Source organism: Euprymna scolopes, chromosome 27 (assembly GCF_053919585.1).
Source record: "Euprymna scolopes isolate OS-2025 chromosome 27, ASM5391958v1, whole genome shotgun sequence".
In the NCBI taxonomy this organism is placed as follows: domain Eukaryota; kingdom Metazoa; phylum Mollusca; class Cephalopoda; order Sepiida; family Sepiolidae; genus Euprymna; species Euprymna scolopes.
This window is the reverse complement of record NC_136508.1, coordinates 92,383,862-92,407,926: the sequence shown is the minus strand read 5'-3', so window position 1 is coordinate 92,407,926 and position 24,065 is coordinate 92,383,862. Positions and strand designations below refer to the sequence as shown.

General features: G+C 32.2%; 1 protein-coding gene across 1 annotated transcript in view; it reads right to left on the bottom strand.

Annotated features, from left to right (window-relative positions):
• Positions 1-24,065, bottom strand: part of LOC145248744 (uncharacterized) — a 164,968-nt gene that overhangs the window by 31,978 nt on the left and 108,925 nt on the right. The window contains exons 10-11 of the mRNA XM_080110390.1: positions 6,892-6,913; positions 6,218-6,249 (exon numbers count right to left, since the gene is read on the bottom strand). Coding sequence (XP_079966516.1) covers positions 6,218-6,249; positions 6,892-6,913 — 54 coding nt within the window. The remainder of the gene's footprint in view (positions 1-6,217; positions 6,250-6,891; positions 6,914-24,065) is intronic.

Genomic DNA, 24,065 nt, shown 5'->3' with positions numbered 1-24,065 from the left:
TCCCTCTTTGCCGTAAGGACTCGGATAGATGTATGCATGCACTTAGAGTTTATATTCGTAGCACTCTCCCTTAAACTAGAGAGAAAAATCTTGAATCAGATGACCAGGCTTTTATGTGCTTTCGACTAACATTTCATCACTGCGTTAGCTACTTATATTTTCTCTGCCGTTTTTTCTCAAGTAAGGATTTTACCTTAATCGATCATGTCTCTGATAGTATAGATGCAGCACTTTCTTTGGATAGTAATGCCCAAATACATGCGTTTGGTGACTTTAATGTCCACCATAAAAATTGGTTTGATTTCTCAGGTTACACAGATGCAGCTGGACGCTCCACTTATAGCTTCTCTATAGACCATTTCCCATAGACAGTAATGTTTCCAACTGGCCTACCAGATCGTGAACCTCAGTAGGCTTCATTTCTAGACATATTCCTCACTACAGTACCTGAGGTTTGTGTGACTAACGCCCACAGTCAACTTGGAAATGCAGACCACCTAGTGGTATCAGTTGACATCACATTTAAATCCCAACCTCAAGGTGAGGAATCATTGCTCAAAACCACAAGGTACTACAACAGGGCTTACTGGAAAACAATTAAAGAACACATCCGAGATGCCCCATGAACCGATATCTTCTCTCTTCCTGCTGAACAGTGTGTCAACTGAATGGTGCAAAGCGGGAATTGAAGCACATGTTCCCACACGGAAGTATTATAGCAAGCCGCACACACCCCCATGGTTCACTACAGATTGTGCGGCTGCTATGGGCCAAAGACAGCATGCATTCTGCCAGTTTGTATGTCATCAATCAAATACAAATAGGCAAAATTCGTAAATGCTAGAAATCATTGTAAGAGAGAAATAGTGACAGCCAAAAGAAAGCATGCTGAAATAATCAGGGAACACATAGAATCGCCAAAGATAGGAACGCATGATTTTTTAAAACTCTATACTAATGTACTGAATACAGAACAATCAGTAATTCTTCCACTGAGCAACAACCAGAAGGTTGCATGCACGGTAACGGTCAAGGCAGAACTGCTGTCCTGACGATTGCCTCTAACTCCACATTAGAGCAAACAAATAACTCCCTCCCAAATTTCCCTATGTAGACTGAAGCCACATTAGATGATGTAAAAATCCTCCCTTCTCATGTCTGCAATATCATAAAAAACTTAGACACCTCAAAAGCGTGTGGGCCTGATCTCATCTCTGCTATACTAATTAATAAATGTTTAACTGAGCTAGCCCTCATACTTTTCAAGATCTACAATAAATGCCTGGCTGAATCTTGCTTCCCTAATAGCTGGAAGATGGCCTCTGTGGTAGACCCTCTCAATTATCGCCCCATTAATCTCTTCCCCCTCTTCACTAAAATCTTTGAGACCTTAATTAACCAAACACTAGTTCACCACCTCGCAAAAGCAAATCTTCTCTCTGACAAACAGTATGGATTCAGGCAATGTCGTTCTACTGCATATATTTTAACATTTATCTGTGAATGCATTTACCATGTACTAGATAAAGCGGGTGGAGGCGCAGCTGTAGCCCTTGATACATCCAAGGCCTTTGACAAAATCTGGCACAAAGGGCTGCTAATGAAAATTAAATTGTATGTTATAACTGGATGTATACCAAATATAATTAGATCCATCTTAGACAATAGAAGCATACATGTTGTCATTGATAGACGTACATCCAAGCAGCATAACATTAACACGGGAGTGTCTCAGGGGTCGATCCTTGGACCATTATTATTCCTGATATTCAAAAACGACCTCCCTGATAATATTGTGTCCGAGATGGGTATATTTGCTGATGATACAATGCTCTATAACATGCATTAGGGAAGAACAGATGTAGATAAATCTAAGACAATGGCAGAATCATTAGAAAATGACCTCCAGACCATAGTTGAATGGGGATGCAAATGGATGGTAATATTTAATGCTAGTAAAACTAAGCTGCTCTCCTTTAACAATTACAAAATGCTTCTCAAACCGCCTATATCGATGAAAAATAACATCCTACCTGAGAATTCTACCTTCAAACTCCTTTTCTGGGACTATTTTACCATATTTTACTTTGTGCACAATATGAACTGGAACAAATACCCAGAGGACATTGCAAAGACTGATGCAAAAATGGTGGGTTCCCTCTATCAAGCTAGAAGACTACTCACACCTGAGAGTATCCCATACCTCTACAAGGCCACCATTCGCTCATGCATGGAGTATTGTTGCCACATCTGGGCTGGTGCATCTGCCACTAGCCTCTGCATCTTGGATAGGTTCCAAATGAAAGTTATCAATCTAATTGGTCCCACTTTATCAACTAAGCTTCAGCTCTTGTCCCATCGTCACAATGTTGCATCTCTGTGCATGTTTTAATGGAATGTGTTCTGATGAACTCGTTGCACTTGTATCGTGTACATATCCCAAACAAACCCGTTTAGTAATAAGCAATCACTGTTGAAGTCCCTAGATGCCAAAACGCTTTCTATTCTAATAGTCTCTTCCCTTGAACAGCTAAACTTTGGAATTTCTTTCCTGCTACCAGCTTTCCTGGTCGTACTGATATGCAGAAGTTTAAATGTAACATAAACCGACATCTTGCTAATCTTTCCTAGACATGGTCCCAAAAAAGTAGCCTTTTTCGTCCAAGTAGTTATATGCCTTGTTAGGGGTTAACGTGAATAAAACAAATAAATGAATGAATAAAGCTGGTTGAGTGTACATGTGAGTATATTTATCATACAAGTGAATGCTAAACATAAAAAATGATAGACATGACAAGTAAGTATTATTAATTATGCATGCTGAATAGATGTGGGTGGCTAGTATATGGATCTGCAGAATTGATTTCCACATAGAGGTCAAGGAGTCGGGAGTCGGAGTCTAAGATATGAAAGGAATTGGAGTCAGCATTCTAGGAATTCAAGGAGTCGGAGTCGGACTTTCACCATCTGACTCTGCAACCCTGGTAATGACTTCCTCCTTGGTATTCTGAGAGGTGAAAGAGAATTCCTTTAAAGAAACAAAAAATCCAGAACTTAAGGTTCAATTGTTTAAATTTCCAAATGCGAAAAATCCGGGTTGAAAGATATATTTCAGAGCAGGCAAAACCTGCATAAAAGTAATTTATCTTGTTGATATGCGTTCCTTCCTGGTTTGTCTTTTTCTTTTCCTACATTTTCCGTTTGGTTCATGTATATTTGGTAACTGACATTTTTACAGTTTATGAATAAATATCAAATCGTTGTTTCATCTAATGCATCAATCAGCAAATTTTAGTCTCGCTATAATTATACTTTCCTAATGTCTTACCGTTCTCTGATGATTTAATAGGAGGTAATGCTTGGGAAACTGTGCACTCGGCCTATTCCCCCCCCTCCCCCACAAAAGCGGTGTCATTCTCTTCCCCCACCCCACTAAGTAAATATAAAGTGTGCATCTTTTTTTAGTAGGAGGTAATGCTTGGGAAACTGTGCACTCGGCTTCTTCCCCCCCCTTCCCCCCACAAAAGCGGTTCTAGTCTCGTCCCCCCACCCCACTAAGTAAATATAAAGTGTGCTTCCTCTTTTAATAGGAGGTAATGCTTGGGAAACTGTGCACTTGGCTTTTCCGTTTGGTTCATGTATATTTGGTAACTGACATTTTTACAGTTTATGAATAAATATCAAATCGTTGTTTCATCTAATGCATCAATCAGCAAATTTTAGTCTCGCTATAATTATACTTTCCTAATGTCTTACCGTTCTCTGATGAGAAGAATAGCAAGATTGAAACTCCGCAGAATAAGGACTTAGAAAATTGTCGGATAATAAATTTTATTTTAAAGTTTTAAATTCGTTTATTTTCTCTTACAATAACCTTTATTTTCTATTTGGTTGGGATTAATTCATTAATATATAAATATTAATATTTATATTACATTGAAGTTTACCTTTGATTATATCGAGTAAACAATTCTCTTCTTCTGTATTGATTGTTTCTTCTATGCTCGTTGATGAGAATTTCGATCCCATCCAACAAGGAATATCTCCCTCTATCTGTAAAAAGAATCCCAATCCTCTCTAGGAAGGATTGCATTTTTAAATTCATGAAGGCTTTAAATTCCTTCTTGAAAACGTAAAATGGAAGACTTACCACTACGATCTAAATTCAAAGAAAAATTTCGAGTCCCACAATTCTAAAATTGTTCAATCACAACCAGAATCCATAAAACCATCACCCCCAATCAACTTCCAAATGGAGCAGAAAAAGATTGAAAGGAGAGCAGCTAATTTCTACGGACTTAAATCAATTATACACCCCACACAAAATCCTCACCTTGATTTTGAAAACTCCATGTTTAATCTAGTTAGGAGAATATAATTCAAAAAGCAAAACCGCTCCTAATTCAGTCTCTAGAAAAATTAATAATTTTGCACAAAAAAGTAAAAAAAAGTAAAAAAATATTTTTGTCCTAGCTGACAAACTAAACAATTACTTCAAGCTTGAATACCCGGCTTATAAAAGCCTCAATAGAACTCAATAAGGCTTACAAGGTCATACCTCTTGACACTTTAGATAAGATCAATGCTGATGCTAAACTTCTTCTACAAGCTATGAACATACATAACGTTACTGAAATATTAACTCCAGGCACCCCAGGATTTACCCTAAAAGACCACAAACCTAATTTCCAAGATAACGCAACTATTAGGTTGATCTGCTCCACTAGCTTTGATATTGGGGCTGTAAGCAAAATAATCCTAGATAGAATTATACCTTCTGTGATGAAAAAAGTAGGTTTACCTCTTTGACAAAATTCTGACTCAGTGACTAACTGATTCATTGACGTCAAAGATAAACAGTCTAAGTTGCATGAAATTCAACATAAATAATTACTACCAATCTATTTCACCTATATTTTAAATAAGGTTCTTAATTTTGCAAAACCCCCTAGATTTAATGAACTTATAAATAAAACTAATAGTCCTGGCCAGAAATTCACTCATTTTTTTAACAACAAGCATTAGATCAGGAAAGATACTCCAATAATTTTGATGTCCTTATGGTATCCTCTGACACGGCATAGGTTACAGATTTGGTGGGGCTTTTCCTATTAAAAAGCTCATGATATATTAAACTTGTTAGTTTTTAAATTGTCTGTCTACTTTATTTTATATGCACGACTCCAGATTCGATATCCATCGAGTCTTTTTTATTATTTTCTATATTCTGGCAATCTTATGTTATGTAATGTTAGGCATGATTTATTTTATAATTTTGTAAGGACATGCCTTCTAATTTCCGCATACGACAAGAAGTCAGTTCTTGAGCAAATACTAAAAATTTTAAATTGTCTGCACTGAGGTCTGAAAGCTTGCAATGTTTATTTACTACATCAGTTGCGAAATCATCTTCATTTTCTGCAAATTAAAATCTGTCCAACAAGAAGTTCCAAGATCTCGGCAAACGATAACTCTGAAGCTTTATGTGACAAAATAAAACCCAAAATCTTGTTGTGCTCAGCTGTCTCTAGTTTTCGTAATAGCAAACAAACATTTTTCTGGTTCGACAACTGTTTGCAGTCAATACGAAAGAAATCCTCAGATCTTCGATAATAAGCTGAAAATAATTTCTCTTCTTCTGGTCCATAGCAGAAATTGTCAATCACAATATTGAGTCTTGTGAAAATGCGGTATTATTATCGGTGGATGTATTATTTTTTTATGGCTTTAGTAAGCAACTCTTGCATGTGCTGTTGATTTTCATATTGCTGGGCCTCTACCTTCATTAGTTGTTCTTGTTGTCTTTCATCTGAGCGTTTCTGGTGTTCAATAATCCTTGTTATATGAACCCTGGGGTTATTTTAAATTTGAATGTATTTTGTGAGTTGAAATTCTTTGTCGTCACTGTTATATTCCTGTTAAAAGATTATAAGGAAAACAACGCCGAAATAAGGTAACAACATGCATTAGAAAACATACGAAAAGGTGGTTTGTTTAAACGACAGACGACCTAGTGATCCATCGGGTATTAACCACCACCTTACAGCTTGGTGTCCCGGTATTTAGTGAGTGTGGAATAGTTTATGAATAGAAAACACAACTTAGTTTCGCCACAGCAAGAATTTTAGACAAGTGATAAGGAAGAATGAAAGAAAAGATGGAAAGAAGAAAAAATGATGAATAAATCAAATAAGTAAAAAGTAAATGAAAAAATTACCATGTAAATTGCGGTAATTCTCATAAGTTGACCTAAAAATTAGAAAAGAAAAAACAATTATCTTCATAAAATAACAATCATTTTCTTACGAAATAAATTTTAAATAAATATTCAATTATCAAAATGTAACGCTTAAATGATTGCTATTCGGCGATTTGATGCAAAGAAAAAGATTTAATCTAAAGTTACACTAAAGAGAAAAAAAAAAACGTGAACCACCAAACCCTGAATATGAAAAATGACTTACAGAAAAATTAAATAAAAGAACACAATTTATAGCACAATAAAACGTGGCAATATTTAAATATGACATTGTTGAATAGAAAGTATTTTTTCTATTCTCAGCAAATACTTACTAATTAAAAGATTGAAAGTTTAAGAAATTTTTAAAAAATTGTAATTTTTAGCATGATTAAAAAAATGACAAAAAACAAAAATGAAAATAAAAACTCCCGGACAATGCCATGCAAGTACGGCGAGTAAATAAAACTGGGAAATCCAGCATTAATTATACGTCATTGGTAAAATACACATTTTTTTTCCATATTTAAAGACATGTTCTTAACGCCCGGTAACTACAAGCTATTTCGGCAATTACTTATGGAAATGAGGTTAATAGATGTAAAAATCGACTTAAGAACGTTTAATTGATCTCTTTAGTTTGATATACTCGCCTGTTTTCTTTGTCCACAGCATCTGAAAAAAATCCAGAAAATTTCGAGTAATTATTGATGAAAATAATAAAAGATAAAAAAAAATGTTTTTATAAAAACTTCCACTAAAAATGAACACTTTTTATTAATAAAGATGAATTAATTTGTTATTCTCTCTCTCTCTGTCTCTCCCTCTCTCTCTCTCTCTCTGTATATATATATATATATATTTAGCCAGTAGAGTTTAGTTTCCTAGAAGTACATCCAATGAAACAACATGCGTCTACCAAAGAGTGCTCAATGACTAAACAGAGCAGGTATATGAAATTTATTTATACAAACATTGATGGCTACATAATTCTTGGCCTGAAGACGTAATCCCCCAACGTGGGTGATTACAGAAACATGTATGCACATATGTAGCCATCAATGTTTGTATAAATAAATTTCATATATATATATATATATATATATATATATATATATATATATATATATATATATTGGGGACAGACTGTAGGAGACCACATCACTCTGAAAAACACATTTAGTATCAGTAGATGTAAAATAACATTTCAAACTCTAATTTAAAAAAAAACTTTTTTGCGAAAATATCTGAAAAGAGCTCAACAAAGCTTGAAACGCGTTATAAAAATATTTTAAAATTAAAAAAATGAAAAGAGGCTGAAACACCCACAATTGTTGATTCTTTTAAATATACATTTTTTTCTCTCGTTGGAACTACACAACCATCACATTAAATATATATACACATATGTAAATTTATATATATATATATATATATATATATATATATATATATATATATATATATATATATATATATATATATATATATATCCAGTATCGGCCATAATATAAGGAACGGAAAAAAATTACAATTATTCATGTATATTTCAAAAATTAGGACAAGGATTTTTCTGAAATACTCAGAATAAACAAATAGAACAAATGTGTATAAACTAGTACTAAAAAAAATACGATTCAATATTGAGAAATATTTTAGTTTTAAATTATATCTGTGGATTTATCCTGGCCAAAAGTTAAGGAACGAAATAGAAACTTTATGTTTTTTTTTAATGCAAATGTTTTAAAAAAATAAATTCATTCAATATTTAGTGAACATCTCTTTATTCTTTATGACCTCACTGCATCTTCGACCACAAGACTGGATTAGTTTCTTGCAAAATTCAGGATTTATCTTTTCTTCCTCTTCCTTCAATAAATCCCACAAATGATTTTGATTTTGGGGATTCCTCGTCTGTGCTCTTTCTCCAATCTTTTTCCAAACATTTTCTATCGGATTTAGATCCGGACTCTGCGCTGGCCAGTCCATTACTCTTATTTCTTCTTCCTCGAGGTAACTTATCACTTTTTTAGCTTTATGGCAAGGGGCGTTATCATGCATAAAAATGCTTGGCTGATTAGGTGAAAGGCGTAAGCTCTTAATGACATGTTGTTGAAGGAGCTGCTTATAAGTCTCCGCATTAACCCTACCATAGATTCGAACTAGAGGGCCAACTCCTTCCGAGGATATCATACCCCACACCATTACACTTCCCCCTCCGAATTTAAGTGTCTTTTTAACACATTTGGAGGATAATCGTTCACCTGCTTTACGCCGGACATGCTTCTTTCCATCAGATCCAAACAAATTAAACTTGGATTCATCGCTGAAGTGAACCTTAGCCCATTGTTCATCAGTCCAGACGACATGCTCATGGGCAAACTTCAAACGGCTATTTTTGTTCTTCTTGGAGATCAAGGGTTTAGACACTGGCACCCTGGCATGCAATCCGGCAGCTGCTAACCAACGAGAAACAGTTTTTCTAGATATATTTTTCCCAGTCTGTTCATTAAAATCACGAGGAATTAATGTTGCGGATTTGAATCGGTCACTAAGAGCCTGCCTTACCATAATTCTATCTTCTCTTTGAGACGTTTTAAGGGGTCTGCCGGTTTTAGGGGATGCTTCTAATGTATTTTTATTCTTATATCGAGCTATCACACGATGAACAACACTTTTTGATCTTCGAACGATATTAAAAATTGTTGAAATTGATTTCTTTTCTTTGTAATTGTCTAAAATTAATTTTTTTCTTGGAGAGACAGAGTTTTGCGAGTCGGTGATGCCATTTGTCTTTGTTGTGCTTATCAGCAGTTCCAATATTAAAAACTAGCTATTTTTATGTAAAGTTTAGTCTCTTAAAAATAAATTTTCTATTTCGTTCCTTAACTTTTGACCAGGATAAATCCACAGATATAATTTTAAACTAAAGCATTTCTCAATATTGAATCGTAATTTTTTTTAGGTACTAGTTTATACACATTGGTTCTATTAGTTTATCCTGAGTATTTCAGAAAAATTCATGCACTAATTTTTTAAATATACATGAATAATTGTAAATTTTTTTCCGTTCCTTATATTATGGCCGATACTGTATATATGTGTATGTATGTATATATATATATATATATATATATATATATATATATATATATATATATATATATATATGTGTGTGTGTGTGTGTGTGTGTGTGTATATATACGTGTGGGTATATGCATATGTACATATCTATGTATATATATATATATATGTTTGTGTATATATGTGCATATAGATATGTGTGAGTATGCATATATATAAATATGTGTGCATATACATATATAAATATATATACAATCTATATATATAAAAATGTAACTGTTGGTTCGTTCGGAATTAATTGTCTAAAACACCACTGGACGGATGGCTTCCAAGTTTTGGTATAATATGTTTACTATATCCATGTGTGTTTTTATATATTTCTTTTTAATTATAACATTATACTTAATTTTTCTAGGATAAATAGGTGTTTTTCTTTGTACCGAGAGGCAATTATTTTAATTTAGGGACAATTATTCATTACCGCTTCCTGCCACGTGACCAGTGTTACAATTTAGCGGTTTTCCTGCTAGATCTGGAGATTTCGTTTGCAATCTAGCGGGAAATTCTAGAAAATCTGGAGATATTTGGCACCCACACACCCGCATTAGATTATTAAAAAATAAAGAAAACCCGAAAAGCGATTGAAAATACTTTAAAACATAAAATAAACTCATTCATGTAAGTAAAAAAAAGTAGAATTTATTGCCTTTGGTAACAATGATTTATTGATTATTTGTTTTGTTTTTCACCTTTTTTTCGACTAACCATTCTTAAATCTCACTATAAAATCGATTTTTCCAAGTACATTTTAGGTGGGGGGGCATTCCAACCTCCGAAGGGGTTTGTATTACTGTACACATAGATTCGAAAAAGTTGTCAAAAAACAAATATATAACAAATAAATGTTATCAAAGGCAAGATAAATTACTTTTCTGCCAAACTGGATATATTTTTCGGGCTTTGTATTACTGTACACATAGATTCGAAAAAGTTGTAAAAAAACAAATATATAACAAATAAATGTTATCAAAGGCAAGATAAGTTACTTTTTTGCCAAACTGGATATATTTTTCGTGTTTTTATTCGATGTAACATATTTATTCAGCTCGAAAAACATACAGTGTTTACCGATGTATTTGAAAATTCAAGATGGCGTCTCACACTCTCTTTAACACCGTAAGTTTGGAAAAAGGTGTTATAAATAAAAAAACTATACAAAATACTATTAAAAACCCGCCGAATATATGTCAACCTATGTCACAGTAACATGTATTGAGCGAGTTTTTAACAGTATTTTATCCGTTTTTTTTAATTTATAACATCTTTTCCCACACTTACCGTGTTAAAGAGAGAATCAGACTCCATCTTGAATGTTCCAATACATCGGTAAACACTGTATGGTTTTCGAGCTGAATAAACATGTTACATTGAATAAAAACACGAAAAATATATCCAGTTAGGTAGAAAAGTAACTTATCTTGCCTTTGATAACATTTATTTGTTAAATATTTGTTTTTTGACAACTTTTTCGAATCTATGTGTATAGTAATACAAACCCACCGACTTTTTCGTTTAAAAATGGAATTATTTATTAACATTTTTAAAAACATTTTTTTTTTAATAAATATTTTGTGTTTTATATACATAAAGTACAATTGTTGTATGTTACTGTTTTGATTATATTCGTTGGGGGGCACAAATAAGAAATTAAGAAAGATTAAAATGAAACGAAATTTAAGTTTCCGTTCCATTTTTACAACAACCGTAAAACAGTGCATACTCAGCAAGTTTTATCGTAATTTATAAGCATATTGAAACACTAAATCAACATTTTATTTATTTTTTTGCATAATTAATGATGGAAGTATTTTTCTGTTTATTTTCTTAACATCTGTTAAAAAAAAATAATTTGTACATTCTCTTGAAAAAAAGAATCAAACTTTTCTCTACTTTCACATGTGTTCCATTTTAACAAACTGAGCCACAGCAACGCGTGGCCGGGTACAGCTAGTATCTATATAGAAATCTATATATAATACCTATATATAATATTCACAGATATATATATATATATATATATATATAGAGAGAGAGAGAGAGAGAGAGAATATATATATATATATATATATATATATATATATATATATATAGCATATCTATCTATTTGTATAACATATATATATGTGCGTATCTATGTATACATATCTATATGTATATATACACATATCTATATATATACATATCTGAATATATATTTATATATATCTATGTATATATACATATCTCTCTCTATCTCTCTCTCTCTCTCTCTCTCTCTCTCTATATATATATATATATATATATATATATATATATATGTATATATATGTATATATATGTATCCGTATATATATATAATATCTATGTATACATATATAGATTATATACATATAAATGATATCTATATTTATATATATATAACATCTATCGATATATATATGTAGCATCTATCAATATATATATATAACATCGCTATATATAAAACATCTATATATACACACAACATCTATACCTATATATATATATATATATATATATATATATATATATGGATATATACACGCAACACCTATCTATCAATATACATATATACACATCTCTCTCTCTATATATATGTATACACAACATCTATCTATCTATAAATATATATATATATATATATATATATATATATATAAATATATATATATATATTTATATATATATATATATATATATATATATATATATATATATATATACGTACACATACAACATCTATATATACATACATCTATCTATATATATCAGGGCTCTATGGATAAATTCATCTTAAATTGACATTTGATAACTAAATATTTTTGTTTACTAGCCAAATAGAAAATTTACTAGCCAGATCCACGTGAATTTTGGAATATGACATTTTCGTTCCGTGACGAGTACATACATCATAAAGATTTTTTGAATATGTTTAATAAGTGTTATTCTAAATAAACACCTAATTTTATGTTGAGACTTGAAAGTATAAACATTTGTATTTCTTCAGATGTTTTTTTTTGAACAACCTTCATTTAAAAAGAGGAAGAGTATATTGTTCTATTAACCCTTGTTTTGTTTAAATAATTTGACTTTGCTCGATTTATTTAAAAAGAAAAAGTTGAAAAAAAAATTTTCACTCCGTAATGAACTTCGGAAGATTGTCAGTGAAAAAAAAAAATCGCCACAACATAAGCGTATTATTATTTCTAGTCGCCACTTTGAAAAATCACTCGCAAATGGGACTGTTACACTCGCAATGTAGAGCCCTCTATATACATACACATACAACATCTATATGTATATATATACATACAACACACACACATACATATATATATACACACACATACACACAACATCTACCTATATATATATATATATATATATATATATATATATATATATATATATACACACACACATACAACCTCTATATATACATGTCTATACTATATATATACATGTGTATATATCACTATACATACAACATATATATGTATATATATACACACACATACATGCAACATCTACCTATATATATATATATATATATATATATATATATATATATATATATATATATATATATATATATATATAAATGTAAATGTTGGTTCGTTCGGAGTTAATTGTCTAATACTTAATTTTTTATGATAAATAGCTGAATTTCTTTGTATCGAGAGGCCATTTTTTTATTTAGGGACAATTATTTATTACCGCGTCCTGTCACATGACCAGTGTTACAATTTTAGCGGTTTTCCTGCTAGATCTGGAGATTTCGTTCTTTTTTTTTTTTTTTTTTTTTTTTTTTTTACAAAGGCGTCACCACATTATCAAGGCCCAGAGGCCACTCAAGGATAAGGGTTAAAGAGTGTACAGTAGAAATTGGTCAATATAGTAATCATTAGTAATGAAAATTTGGTAAATTTGATAACTTATATGGAACGGCTCATCAAGAACTTATTTACTTTAGACTTGAACACAACCATATTGTAGTCAGCCGGAAAGCAGGAAAACGGAAGACAATTCCACAGGCGTGCAGTTCTAAGAAAGAAGCTTTGTTCATGGAATCTACGTTTAGGTTTAGGCACAGATAAAGAGTGGGGGAAATTATTGATAGTGTTTACAGCTAGACGAGTGTTTCTTGTGAAAGTTTGGCGAGGGGGGACCATAGATTGAAGCTCAGTTGAACACTTTCCATGAAAATAACGATACATCAGAGACAAACTCGCAACATCTCTTCTGTGAGATAGAGGTTGCAAGGAGGAGAAAAGGACATCTCCTACGAGGCTACGAAGTCTATTTTGAACTCTATCAAGGCAGGACAAGTCCTTTCTAGCAGCTCCTGCCCAGATGTGGCAACAGTATTCCATCCTTGGACGTACCTGGCTCTTATATAGGTAGAGAATAGCATCAGCAGTGAGATATCTACTGGATCGATAGAAAGATCCCACCATTTTTCCAGCGGCCTTGGCAACAGATTTGATATACGTGTTCCATTTAAGATCAGGAGTAATGGTCAAGCCCAGAAGCTTGTCAAAACTTGAGGCCTCCTGAAGACGAGAGCCATTCATTTCAATTGATGACAAATGTGAATTAGAATGTTGATGATGTAAAGAGAGAAGCTTGGTTTTAGATGCATTAAAAGTAACCAGCCACTCCTTTCCCCATTGTACTACGTGCTCAAGATCAGAGGAGAGAGAATTGGAGAGAACTTGGTCGTTTACTGTCATAGATGTGCTACCATAAATGGTAGTGTCGTCAGCATAAATGTCTACAAATGATGTAAGGATATGATTTGGAAGATCATTAATGTAGATCAGGAAAAGAGTTGGGCCCAGGATGGATCCCTGAGGGACACCGGCATTAATACTGTGAGCTTCTGATTTTTGCCCCTCAACTACTACTCTTATGAACCTATCAGAAAGAAATGATTTAATAATTGAGAAGACTTTTCCAGCTATACCATAGCTAGCGATCTTATGAAGTAAACCTTTATGCCATACCCTATCAAAGGCTTTAGATATGTCAAGAGCAATTGCCCTATAAAGATTGCCACCGTCGAGAGATTTGCTAATCCTATGCGATATAACTGTAAGGACATCTGCTGTAGATCTAGCAGAACGGAAACCATATTGAGTGTCACTAAGAAGGTTATTTTTGTTGAGATGTTTGATTACTTCTGTATTTAACACAGATTCTAGCAACTTACTCATGACGCACAGGAGACTTATTGGCCTGTACTGAGAGGGGGATGAGCGATCACCTGAATTCTTAAATACAGGGCATACTGATGAGATTTTCCAGGGAGATGGGAAACTATTCTCCTTAAGACAACGTTTAAACAGTTTTGTAAGTATGGGCGCTAATTCAGGTTGAAGTTTTTTGAGTACTATAATTGGAATACCGTCCGGGCCAGTTGCTTTACTCGAATCAAGGTTTTTGATTAGCTTCGCAACATCACATACAGATATACGTATATCACATAGCGTGTTTTCTGATACAGGAGGAAATATTGGGGGTTGGCGGTCTTGGTCGCAAAGAGTAGAATTAGCTGCAAAGTTCTTGACAAAGAGTTTGGCTTTGTCAGATGCTGACGAGATTACCTCAGGTCCATTGATAATAGTTGGGATGGAGCACACGCTTCTGTTCAGGATTCTGTTTGCTATTTGCCAAAACTGGTGGGAACCAAGCCGCTGCTCAGCTACTTTGGACTTAACAGATTGAGCATACAACACTCTTGCGTTCCTTATTACTTTCTTACAATGGTTGCTGGCAGTCCTAAAAACGGCTTTAGTTTCCATACATCTATTACGTTTGAAGCAGTGGAAAAAGTGATTTCTGTGCGCAATGGCAGCAGCACATTCTGGAGAGAACCATGGCTGGCTGTTAGGTTTTTGCTGAAACTTTTTAGAGGGTATGAAATGGTCAATACCTACAATTAACCATTCAGTTAGGTCTAATACTATAGAGGACACATCCTTTTTAAACATGGAATGCAGAGGTAGATCAGATATAAATGTACGGAAGCTATCCCAGTCAGCCTTAGTGTATCGATATACTGTACGATGAAGAGGTACGTCTGGGGACTTATTACATTTCATTTTTATCTTGATTGATACAACAGAGTGGTCGGAAGATCCAAGAGGCGACAGAACAGAAACTGAACATAGTTCAGGGCAAGTTGTGAGAAAAAGGTCTAGTAGGCTCGCATACTGGCCGTCATTATCGGGCACACGGGTAGGTTCCTGAACAATCTGAGTGAGGTCATAGGCAATGGAGAAATCATGACAGAACCTCCCCTCATCATCGGTCTTGTTTGAATGGGTCAACCATTCGACGTTGTGAACATTGAAGTCTCCACATATGTGAATGTTAGCTGAAGGATAAGTAGAAAGGACTTGGTCAATTTTCTCAGATATGCTTTGAAAGATAGTAACTCCGCTGTTGTGGGGGCAATAGAGAGTAAATATAAATGCAGTAGTGTGAGCTAAAGCAACCCGGAAGCACATATAGGGTAAGTTAGGATCTTCCCTGGAGATGTCCCTCCCACATGGAAAGCTATCTTTAATATAGGCACATATTCCATGCCCATGACGATCTTGAGGGTCAGTTTTAGAAGTTAAGTTAGAGTATCCTGAAATTGCAAATTCATCTAGGGAAATAGCCTGTCCAATGCCAGTTTCACTTAAAAATAAAAGGTCTGGTTTAGTCTCCTGTAATTGGGTTTCAACCTCTGGAAGGTTAGAACGAAGACCCCTGATGTTGGAGAAGGAGACATGGTAGTAGGGGTCTACGTTAGAAGTTGGAGAACCGGGTTTAATCGTGTATTTTTTCTTGAAACTTGTCATGATGAAATTTTGGAATTTGTGGACTAGGTCGACAGATTTACTTAGAGCAGGACAGAGAGGGGAAATTAAGAGAGAAAAAGAAACGAAGAATGTTTTTTATTTGTAGCTAATGATAAGGTAAAGCCGTAACAATTACCCACTAGTTTACAATCTAGCGGGAAATTCTAGAAAATCTGGAGGTATTTGGCACCCAGACACCCGCATTAAATTGCTTGAAAATACTTTAAAACATGAAATAAACTCATTCATGTAAGTAAAAAAAAGTAGCATTTATTGCCTTTGGTAACAATTATTTATTGATTATTTGTTTTGTTTTTCACCTTTTTTTCGACTAACCATTCCTTAATCTCACTATAAAATCGATTTTTCCAAGTACATTTTAGGTGGGGGGGGGGCATTCCAATCTCCCCGAAGTGGTTTGTATTACTGTACACGGGTTTGTATTACTGTACACATAGATTCGAAAAAGTTGTCAAAAAACAAATATATAGCAAATAAATGTTATCAAAGGCAAGATAAGTTACTTTTCTGCCAAACTGGCTAGCAATTTTCTGGACATTTCTTTCTCCTGATCTCGCGGTTTTTTTTAAAAATCTCAGTTGACAACATTGCATCACTAAAAAAACACCACAGGCTTAATGTAAACAGAAGGTGTTTACAATATCGGTAAATTTTCAATGGGTTTATTGATAATGTAACCATGTGATTGAATTTTAATTTAAATTAACCACACGTGGTCGAAAAATGAATGCCGACGCTCAAAGTGTATACACATTTTGATTCCTCCCTTTACTTAAAAATTCACCAAAAATCAGAAAATTAACGAATTTTAATGAAAATTGCAGTATTTTTCAAATAATGATCGCAGAATATAATGAAGTAATTATTTTTACTTAACTCTTGGTAAAAATGTTTTATTTTGTTTAAACAAAAAATACCTTTACTAAAGTTATGGTTTTCAGTAGTAAATAAAAAACGCAAGAATTTATTTTTGCTTTTTTTAAAGCATCGTAATTTGTAACAATAAAACATAATTTTTACAGTAACATTACGAAAAAAGCCCCTAAAGTCCGTATTAATGTATTCGATATAACTCGAAGAAAAATGAATTATCGGATACTATTCAGGAAATTAAAGATTCAATTAAATTCCTATTTCAGTCACCTAAATTATTTAGGGTGAAATGTGTTTAGGAATTTATAGCCAAACCTAAATATTTTTTTTTTGGTAAATATCCAGATACGCTACTACAGAACACCGACCACTCTAATTTGTTTTTGGGGGGAGGGGATGTGATGTTGGGGCGCGCGCGCCAACATCATATCCGCTCCCCCCCCCCGCTCGCGCCCCCAATGTACAAAGTAAAATCTTCGGAAAATGTTAAATGGTGTTCTAATTGGTAAATGTCGGTGCGTTACTTACGGAAAATTTGAAAATTCGATGTTCCAGGTAAAAAAACAAAACAGATAAATTACCCCCCCCACTCCAACTTGGTGTGCTTTCCTTTTCTTATTTTATTTCTTTTTCAGCTAATTTTAAATTTTCCACCCAAAAAGCGCTATAATGTATTTTTGAAAATTAGAAAATTCTATGTCCTGGAAAAAAAAATCCCCTCCCCCCCAACATAGTTTGCTTGGTGAAGCCGTCGTTTATGCTACAGCGTGCATGCGCGTAGCATAAACGGATGCTGCAAAATGGTGGAAAGAAGTTCGTGGGTTCAGGGGTAAATACCATGCAAACGGTAAATTTGCCCCAAGTTTGACTATCAGATTCGTTGTCAGCGACCTCAATTACCTACAAAAAAACAAATTAGAGTGGTCGGTGTTCTGTAGTAGCGTATCTGGATATTTACCCTTTTTTTTCTTGCTTAAAAAATAGCATTAATACAGTAAGTTAGGTAAACTGACTTTTTCGTTTAAAAATGGAATTATTTCCCTTTCGTTATTAACTTAAAAAAAAAAAAAATTTCTTTTTATAATAAATATTTTGTGGGGTTTGTACACATAGATTCGAAAAAGTTGTCCAAAAAGAAATATATGACAAATAAATGTTATCAAAGGCAAGATAAGTTACTTTTCTACCAAACTGGATATATTTTTCGTGTTTTTATTCAATGTAACATGTTTATTCAGCTCGAAAACCATACAGTGTTTACCGATGTATTGGAACATTCAAGATGGCGTCTGATTCTCTCTTTAACACGGTAAGTGTGGGAAAAGATGTTATAAATAAAAAACCGGATAAAATACTGTTAAAAACTCGCTCAATATATGTTACCGTGACATAGGTTGACATATATTCGGCGGGTTTTTAATAGTATTTTGTATAGTTTTTTTATTTATAACACCTTTTTCCATACTTACAGTGTTAAAGAGGATGTGAGACGCCATCTTGAATTTTCGAATACATCGGTAAACACTGTATGTTTTTCGAGCTGAATAAATATGTTACATTGAATAAAAACACAAAAAATATATCCAGTTTGGCAGAAAAGTAACTTATCTTGCCTTTGATAACATTTATTTGTTATATATTTGTTTTTGACAACTTTTTCGAATCTATGTGTACAGTAAACAAACACCCATTTTGTGTTTTATATGCATAAAGTACAATTGTTGAATGTTACTGTTTTGATTATATTCGTTTGGGGGGGCACAATTAAAAAATTAAGAAAGATTAAAATGAAGTGAAATTTAAGTTTCCGTTCCATTTTTACAACAACCGTAAAACAGTGCATACTCAGCAAGTTTTATCGTAATTTATAAGCATATTGAAACACTAAATCAACATTTTATTTATTTTTTTGCATAATTAATGATGGAAGTATTTTTCTGTTTATTTTCTTAACATCTGTTAAAAAAAAAATAATTTGTACATTCTCTTGAAAAAAAGAATCAAACCTTTCTCTACTTTCACATGTGTTCCATTTTAACAAACTGAGCCACAGCAACGTGCGGCCGGGTACAGCTAGTATATATATATAAATGTAAATTGGATTCGTTACAAGTGAATAAAACCATATTTCTACGTTACCAATTTATTTGAAATTTTCAGACAACCCATCTTTAGAGTCGAGGAATGTTTTTATGTTATTAAAATAAATTTACCTCACGAATTATTAAAATATTAAATAAAATAAATATATTTTCGTAAGCTGTTACTGCGAATCTGTTCTGTTGATAAAACTGAACTTCCGGTTCGATTCATTTCACAGCCACGAATTGACAAAAGATTTCATTTTCTGTTACATCGATAAGTAAAAAAAAACATAATTCATTTGTTTATCTTCCAAATTTTTTAATTTACACATTTTTCTTTATTATATAAGGCCAAAAAAAAGTTTGTCACTTGCTTTTTGAGTTTTTTTTTTATTTTTCGATATAAGATTGGTTGGTAAAGTCCAGTTTTTTTTTTTGTCCGCGCTATTTTTTAAATCGTATTTCCAGGTTTAATTACAGTTTTATTATATGTTTTTTATTCAATTGTAAGGTTAAAATACACCCTCCCCTCCCCATGTTAAGAATGGCTTTTTAAATATTAACGTTATTATTACAACACGGATCACTCTCTGCATGAGTACTGTACTTTCACCTAACAATTTAATAAACAAAAGATGGTACTTATGCAGATAAGGTACCGTGCTGAAATAACGCTATTAAGAAAGCCATTCTTAACATGGGGGAGAGTGTTCTGTAACTATTTTATATTTTCACCTAATAATTTAATAAACAAAAGAGAGTACTTATGCAGAGAAGGTACCGTGCTGAAATAATACCGTTACTTAGAAAGCTATTCTTAACATGGGGAGGGAGTTTTGCATCTATTCTAAAATATGAATGCTTTTTCTTTATTAAAGAAATTGGGTACTCGTGCACTTATTGATCCATGCTGAAATAATAACATTATTATTTAAAAAGCCATTCTTAACATGGGGAGAAGATGGTGTTTTGTAACTATTCTGGACTTTCGCCTAACAATTTAATAAACAAAAATTAAACTTAAGCAGACAAGGAACAGTACTGAAGCATTAACATTATTTAGAATACAATTGAATAAAAAAAAAAAACTTTAATTAAACTTGGAAATACGATTTAAAAAATAGTACGGATCGGTAAGTGCATTAGCACCATAAATTTGTCTAATTCTTAACTTCTTATGTTATTGAAAAAAAAAAGAAAAAAAAAGGTAAATATGAGGAATTACTCCACCCTCGAAAATTCCTTTAAAATTACCACTCCGATAGGTTTTCGGGGTCGCTGAAAACGAAAATAACCTTTATAATTAAGGCAAACGAGTAGTTTCCAAGATATGAAGAAATGTTAGTTTAAAAAAGTGAAGGATCACTTTTCCATAATAATTTAACGTAAAATGAACTTGTGTGGCCAAGATTTTTGGGGTGGGGGCTTTCTTTCTACCCTTGGAAAATCCTTTAAAATTACCTGCTTAAATTGGTTGGAGGGGCGGGGTGTCGGCCGCCAACCCCCCCCCCCCCCACACACAGAAAAATGCCCCTCTCTGAGGTGGCCAGAAAGTGGATGCTCATTTTAAGTTAAATTTAAATTGAAAAGTGATCACCCACTTTTCGAAAAAGTAATTTCTTCATATCATGAAAACTTTCTTTTTGCGACGGAAACGGTTTGCAGATTCGTTTTTAGTACACTGAAATCTACAATAAAATATTTCGTTATATACGAACATGAGACGGGCCTTAAAGTAAAATAATACCGGATTTTTGGAGCAGATTTGCCATTTAGTTGTATAATATCCTCAAACCAGGTAATCACTAAAAGGGACTCTTAAAAGTTGTTACCTGTATCGATCAAAATTTAAAACCACTGATTATATGTCAGCCTACATCACAGTAACATATATTGAGTGACTTCCTAAAAGTATTTTGTATAGTTTTTTAGTTTAAACTCATTTTCCCAAAATTTCCCCAAACTTAACGTGTTCGATACAGTCTGCCGCCATTTGTATTTTTCAAATATACCGATAAAAACTGCATGTTTTTGAACTGATTAAACATTATACATTACATAAAAACACTACAATCTTATCCAGTTAGATAGAACATTTACTTTTCTTGCCTTTGATAACATTTATTTGTTATATATTCATTTTTTGACAACTTCTTTGTATCTGTTAATACAAACCCTTTTCATTTAATGTAACGTTTAGTCAGCTCGAAAAACAATGTTTATCGGTGTATTTGAAAGATACAAATGGTGGCGGACACTGTTGATTATGTTAAGTTTGAGAAAGTGAGTTAAAACTAAAAAACTATAAAAAATACTGTCACAAACCCACCGAATATGTCAGCCTATGTCATGGTAACATATTCGGTGGGTTTTTGACACTATATTGTATAGTTTTTAGTTTTCAACTTCATTTCCCAAACTTAACGTATTCAACAATCTGCAAACATTTCTGTTTTTCCAGCCGATTAAACATTTTACCTTACATAAAAACACTAAACAATTATCCAGTTAGGTAGAAATGTAACTTACCTTAACTTTGCTTTCATTTGTTTTTGGACAACTTTTTCGAATCTGTGTATAGTAACCCCCCCCCCGTCACTCAAATATTAATTACTAATCACATTTTTGTATACAGAAAAAAAAAACATTTAGCGTTTCAACGTTAGCTTTATCCACTGATTGTTGTTCGAGCCCAAGCAATGATTGACGGTAATCCTGAGGATCAGGATCCAATTCTGCAAGAGTACCATTTTTTTCATTTTTTTTTTTTTAGAGTGGATTGCTGTACTAAGAATATAAGAAACATGCATTTTCTCTTTTTATTAGAATTTTCCATTACACCAAATTTAGCCACAGCAACGCGTGGCAGGGTACAGCTAGTATATATATATATATATATATATATATATATATATATATATATATATATATATATATATATATATATATATATATATAACGTACATCAATATATATATTATATGGAAAAATGCGCGCATGAAAAGTAATATTCTTAAGATTTTATTAAACCTGGAAAAGTAAAGGACAAGAAATTCAACCTGGAAAAGTAAAGAACAAGATATTCTAGTAAAGTAAAAAATAAGAATTTTTTAGACTTAAAATATTGCAGCTAAAAATAAAATTTGAATATTGATGAATATTTTATTTATTATTTGCATATGTTGTTGTTTATTGTTGAGTTAGAAAGGGTGTCAGTCGCTGGATTGAACTTATTTCCCCCCTATTATTTGCATATATTTATGTAGTGAAAATTGTTTGAATAAAATTAATTCATTAGTTAGTTAGTTAGTAGATGGAATTAATAATTTTATAATTTACATGAAAATTAATAATTTTATTATATCATAATTAGGATCATTTAATTCATTAATTAAACAACAACATATGCAAATAATAAATAAAATATTCATCAATATTCAAATTTTATTTTTAGCTGCAATATTTTAAGTCTAAAAAATTCTTATTTTTTACTTTACTAGAATATCTTGTTCTTTACTTTTCCAAGTTGAATTTCTTGTCCTTTACTTTTCCAGGTTTAATAAAATCTTAAGAATATTACTTTTCATGCGCGCATTTTTCCATATAATCCATGATTTTTCCAGGCATTGCTATTGTATTAATATATAAATTTATAATATTTATTAATGATTGTCAAAAAAAATTTTCATGCGCGCATTTTTCCATATAATATGTATATATATATATATATATATATATATATATATATATATATATATATATACAACCCCTCCCTTCTTTATATGTAGGTACAAATATGCTCAGAAACTGAGCAAATATATTGTATTGTGGGGGGTGTAGATAAAACAAACAAACAAACAAACAAACAAAAACAATTGCGCATCTGATTTTAAGATTGAAAATGCGAATTTTGAATGTGTCTTATTTTTTATCTTTTGTGTTTTGAAGTGTGAAATTCGTTAATAAAAAATTATGTATTTTCATTATTTTTGCGAAAGACACTGCTTTTATTTTGAAAAATAAATTAACTTTCTCTTAATGAGTCCAATATTGCTAATATGCCATTAAATAGGAAATGCTTTGAAGAATCGATACCAAAAAAGAAAAAAATCAATAAAAACTTCGAATTTTACTTATTTGTCTTTTTGCATTTTTTGTTTTTTCATTTTCCATTTTTCTTTTTCTTGTATTATTTTGAAGTTCATTTTTTTTTCAATTCTTCTTCATTTAATTAATTACCCACCTCATAATTACTTCCATTATTACTATTCTCAGGCCCTGGATTTAACTTAATATCCATTGTCATCGACATTTAAAGTGACGTCTGCTTTTATCCTTTTTTTTTAATTTACCTTAAAAAAAAATCTCCTTCAGACGATTTTTTTTTCTTTTTTTTTGTAAATAAATATATATTTATTATCATTATTATTCCAAGTTCGTTGTTAATATTATATATATAAATACACGCAAAGAAAAATACAGGAATAATCGACAATGTTGTCTGTTTTTCTAAAAAAAATATTTCTCTTTCATTCCCTGATCGAATGAGATAAATGAATAATAAAATAAAAATTCAACAATCTTTAAACTATTTTCAGTATTTCCTAGTAAGTTTAAATAAAGTTGTGTTGTTTTTTCTTTCAATTCTTCTAATAAAATAAAATAAAAACTAAACCTTTTATTTTATCCATTTTTTCCGGCTTCTTCTGATTGTCTCTGCCACTCTCACTAGTATTTTCTTCTTTTTAGTCTTTTAAGTTCACATGTATTATTCGACTTATTTACTTCCGAAACTAGGCAAGCAGGTGCACTGCTGCTGATGATAATATGGACAAGACACGATCTCACAGCAGCAGC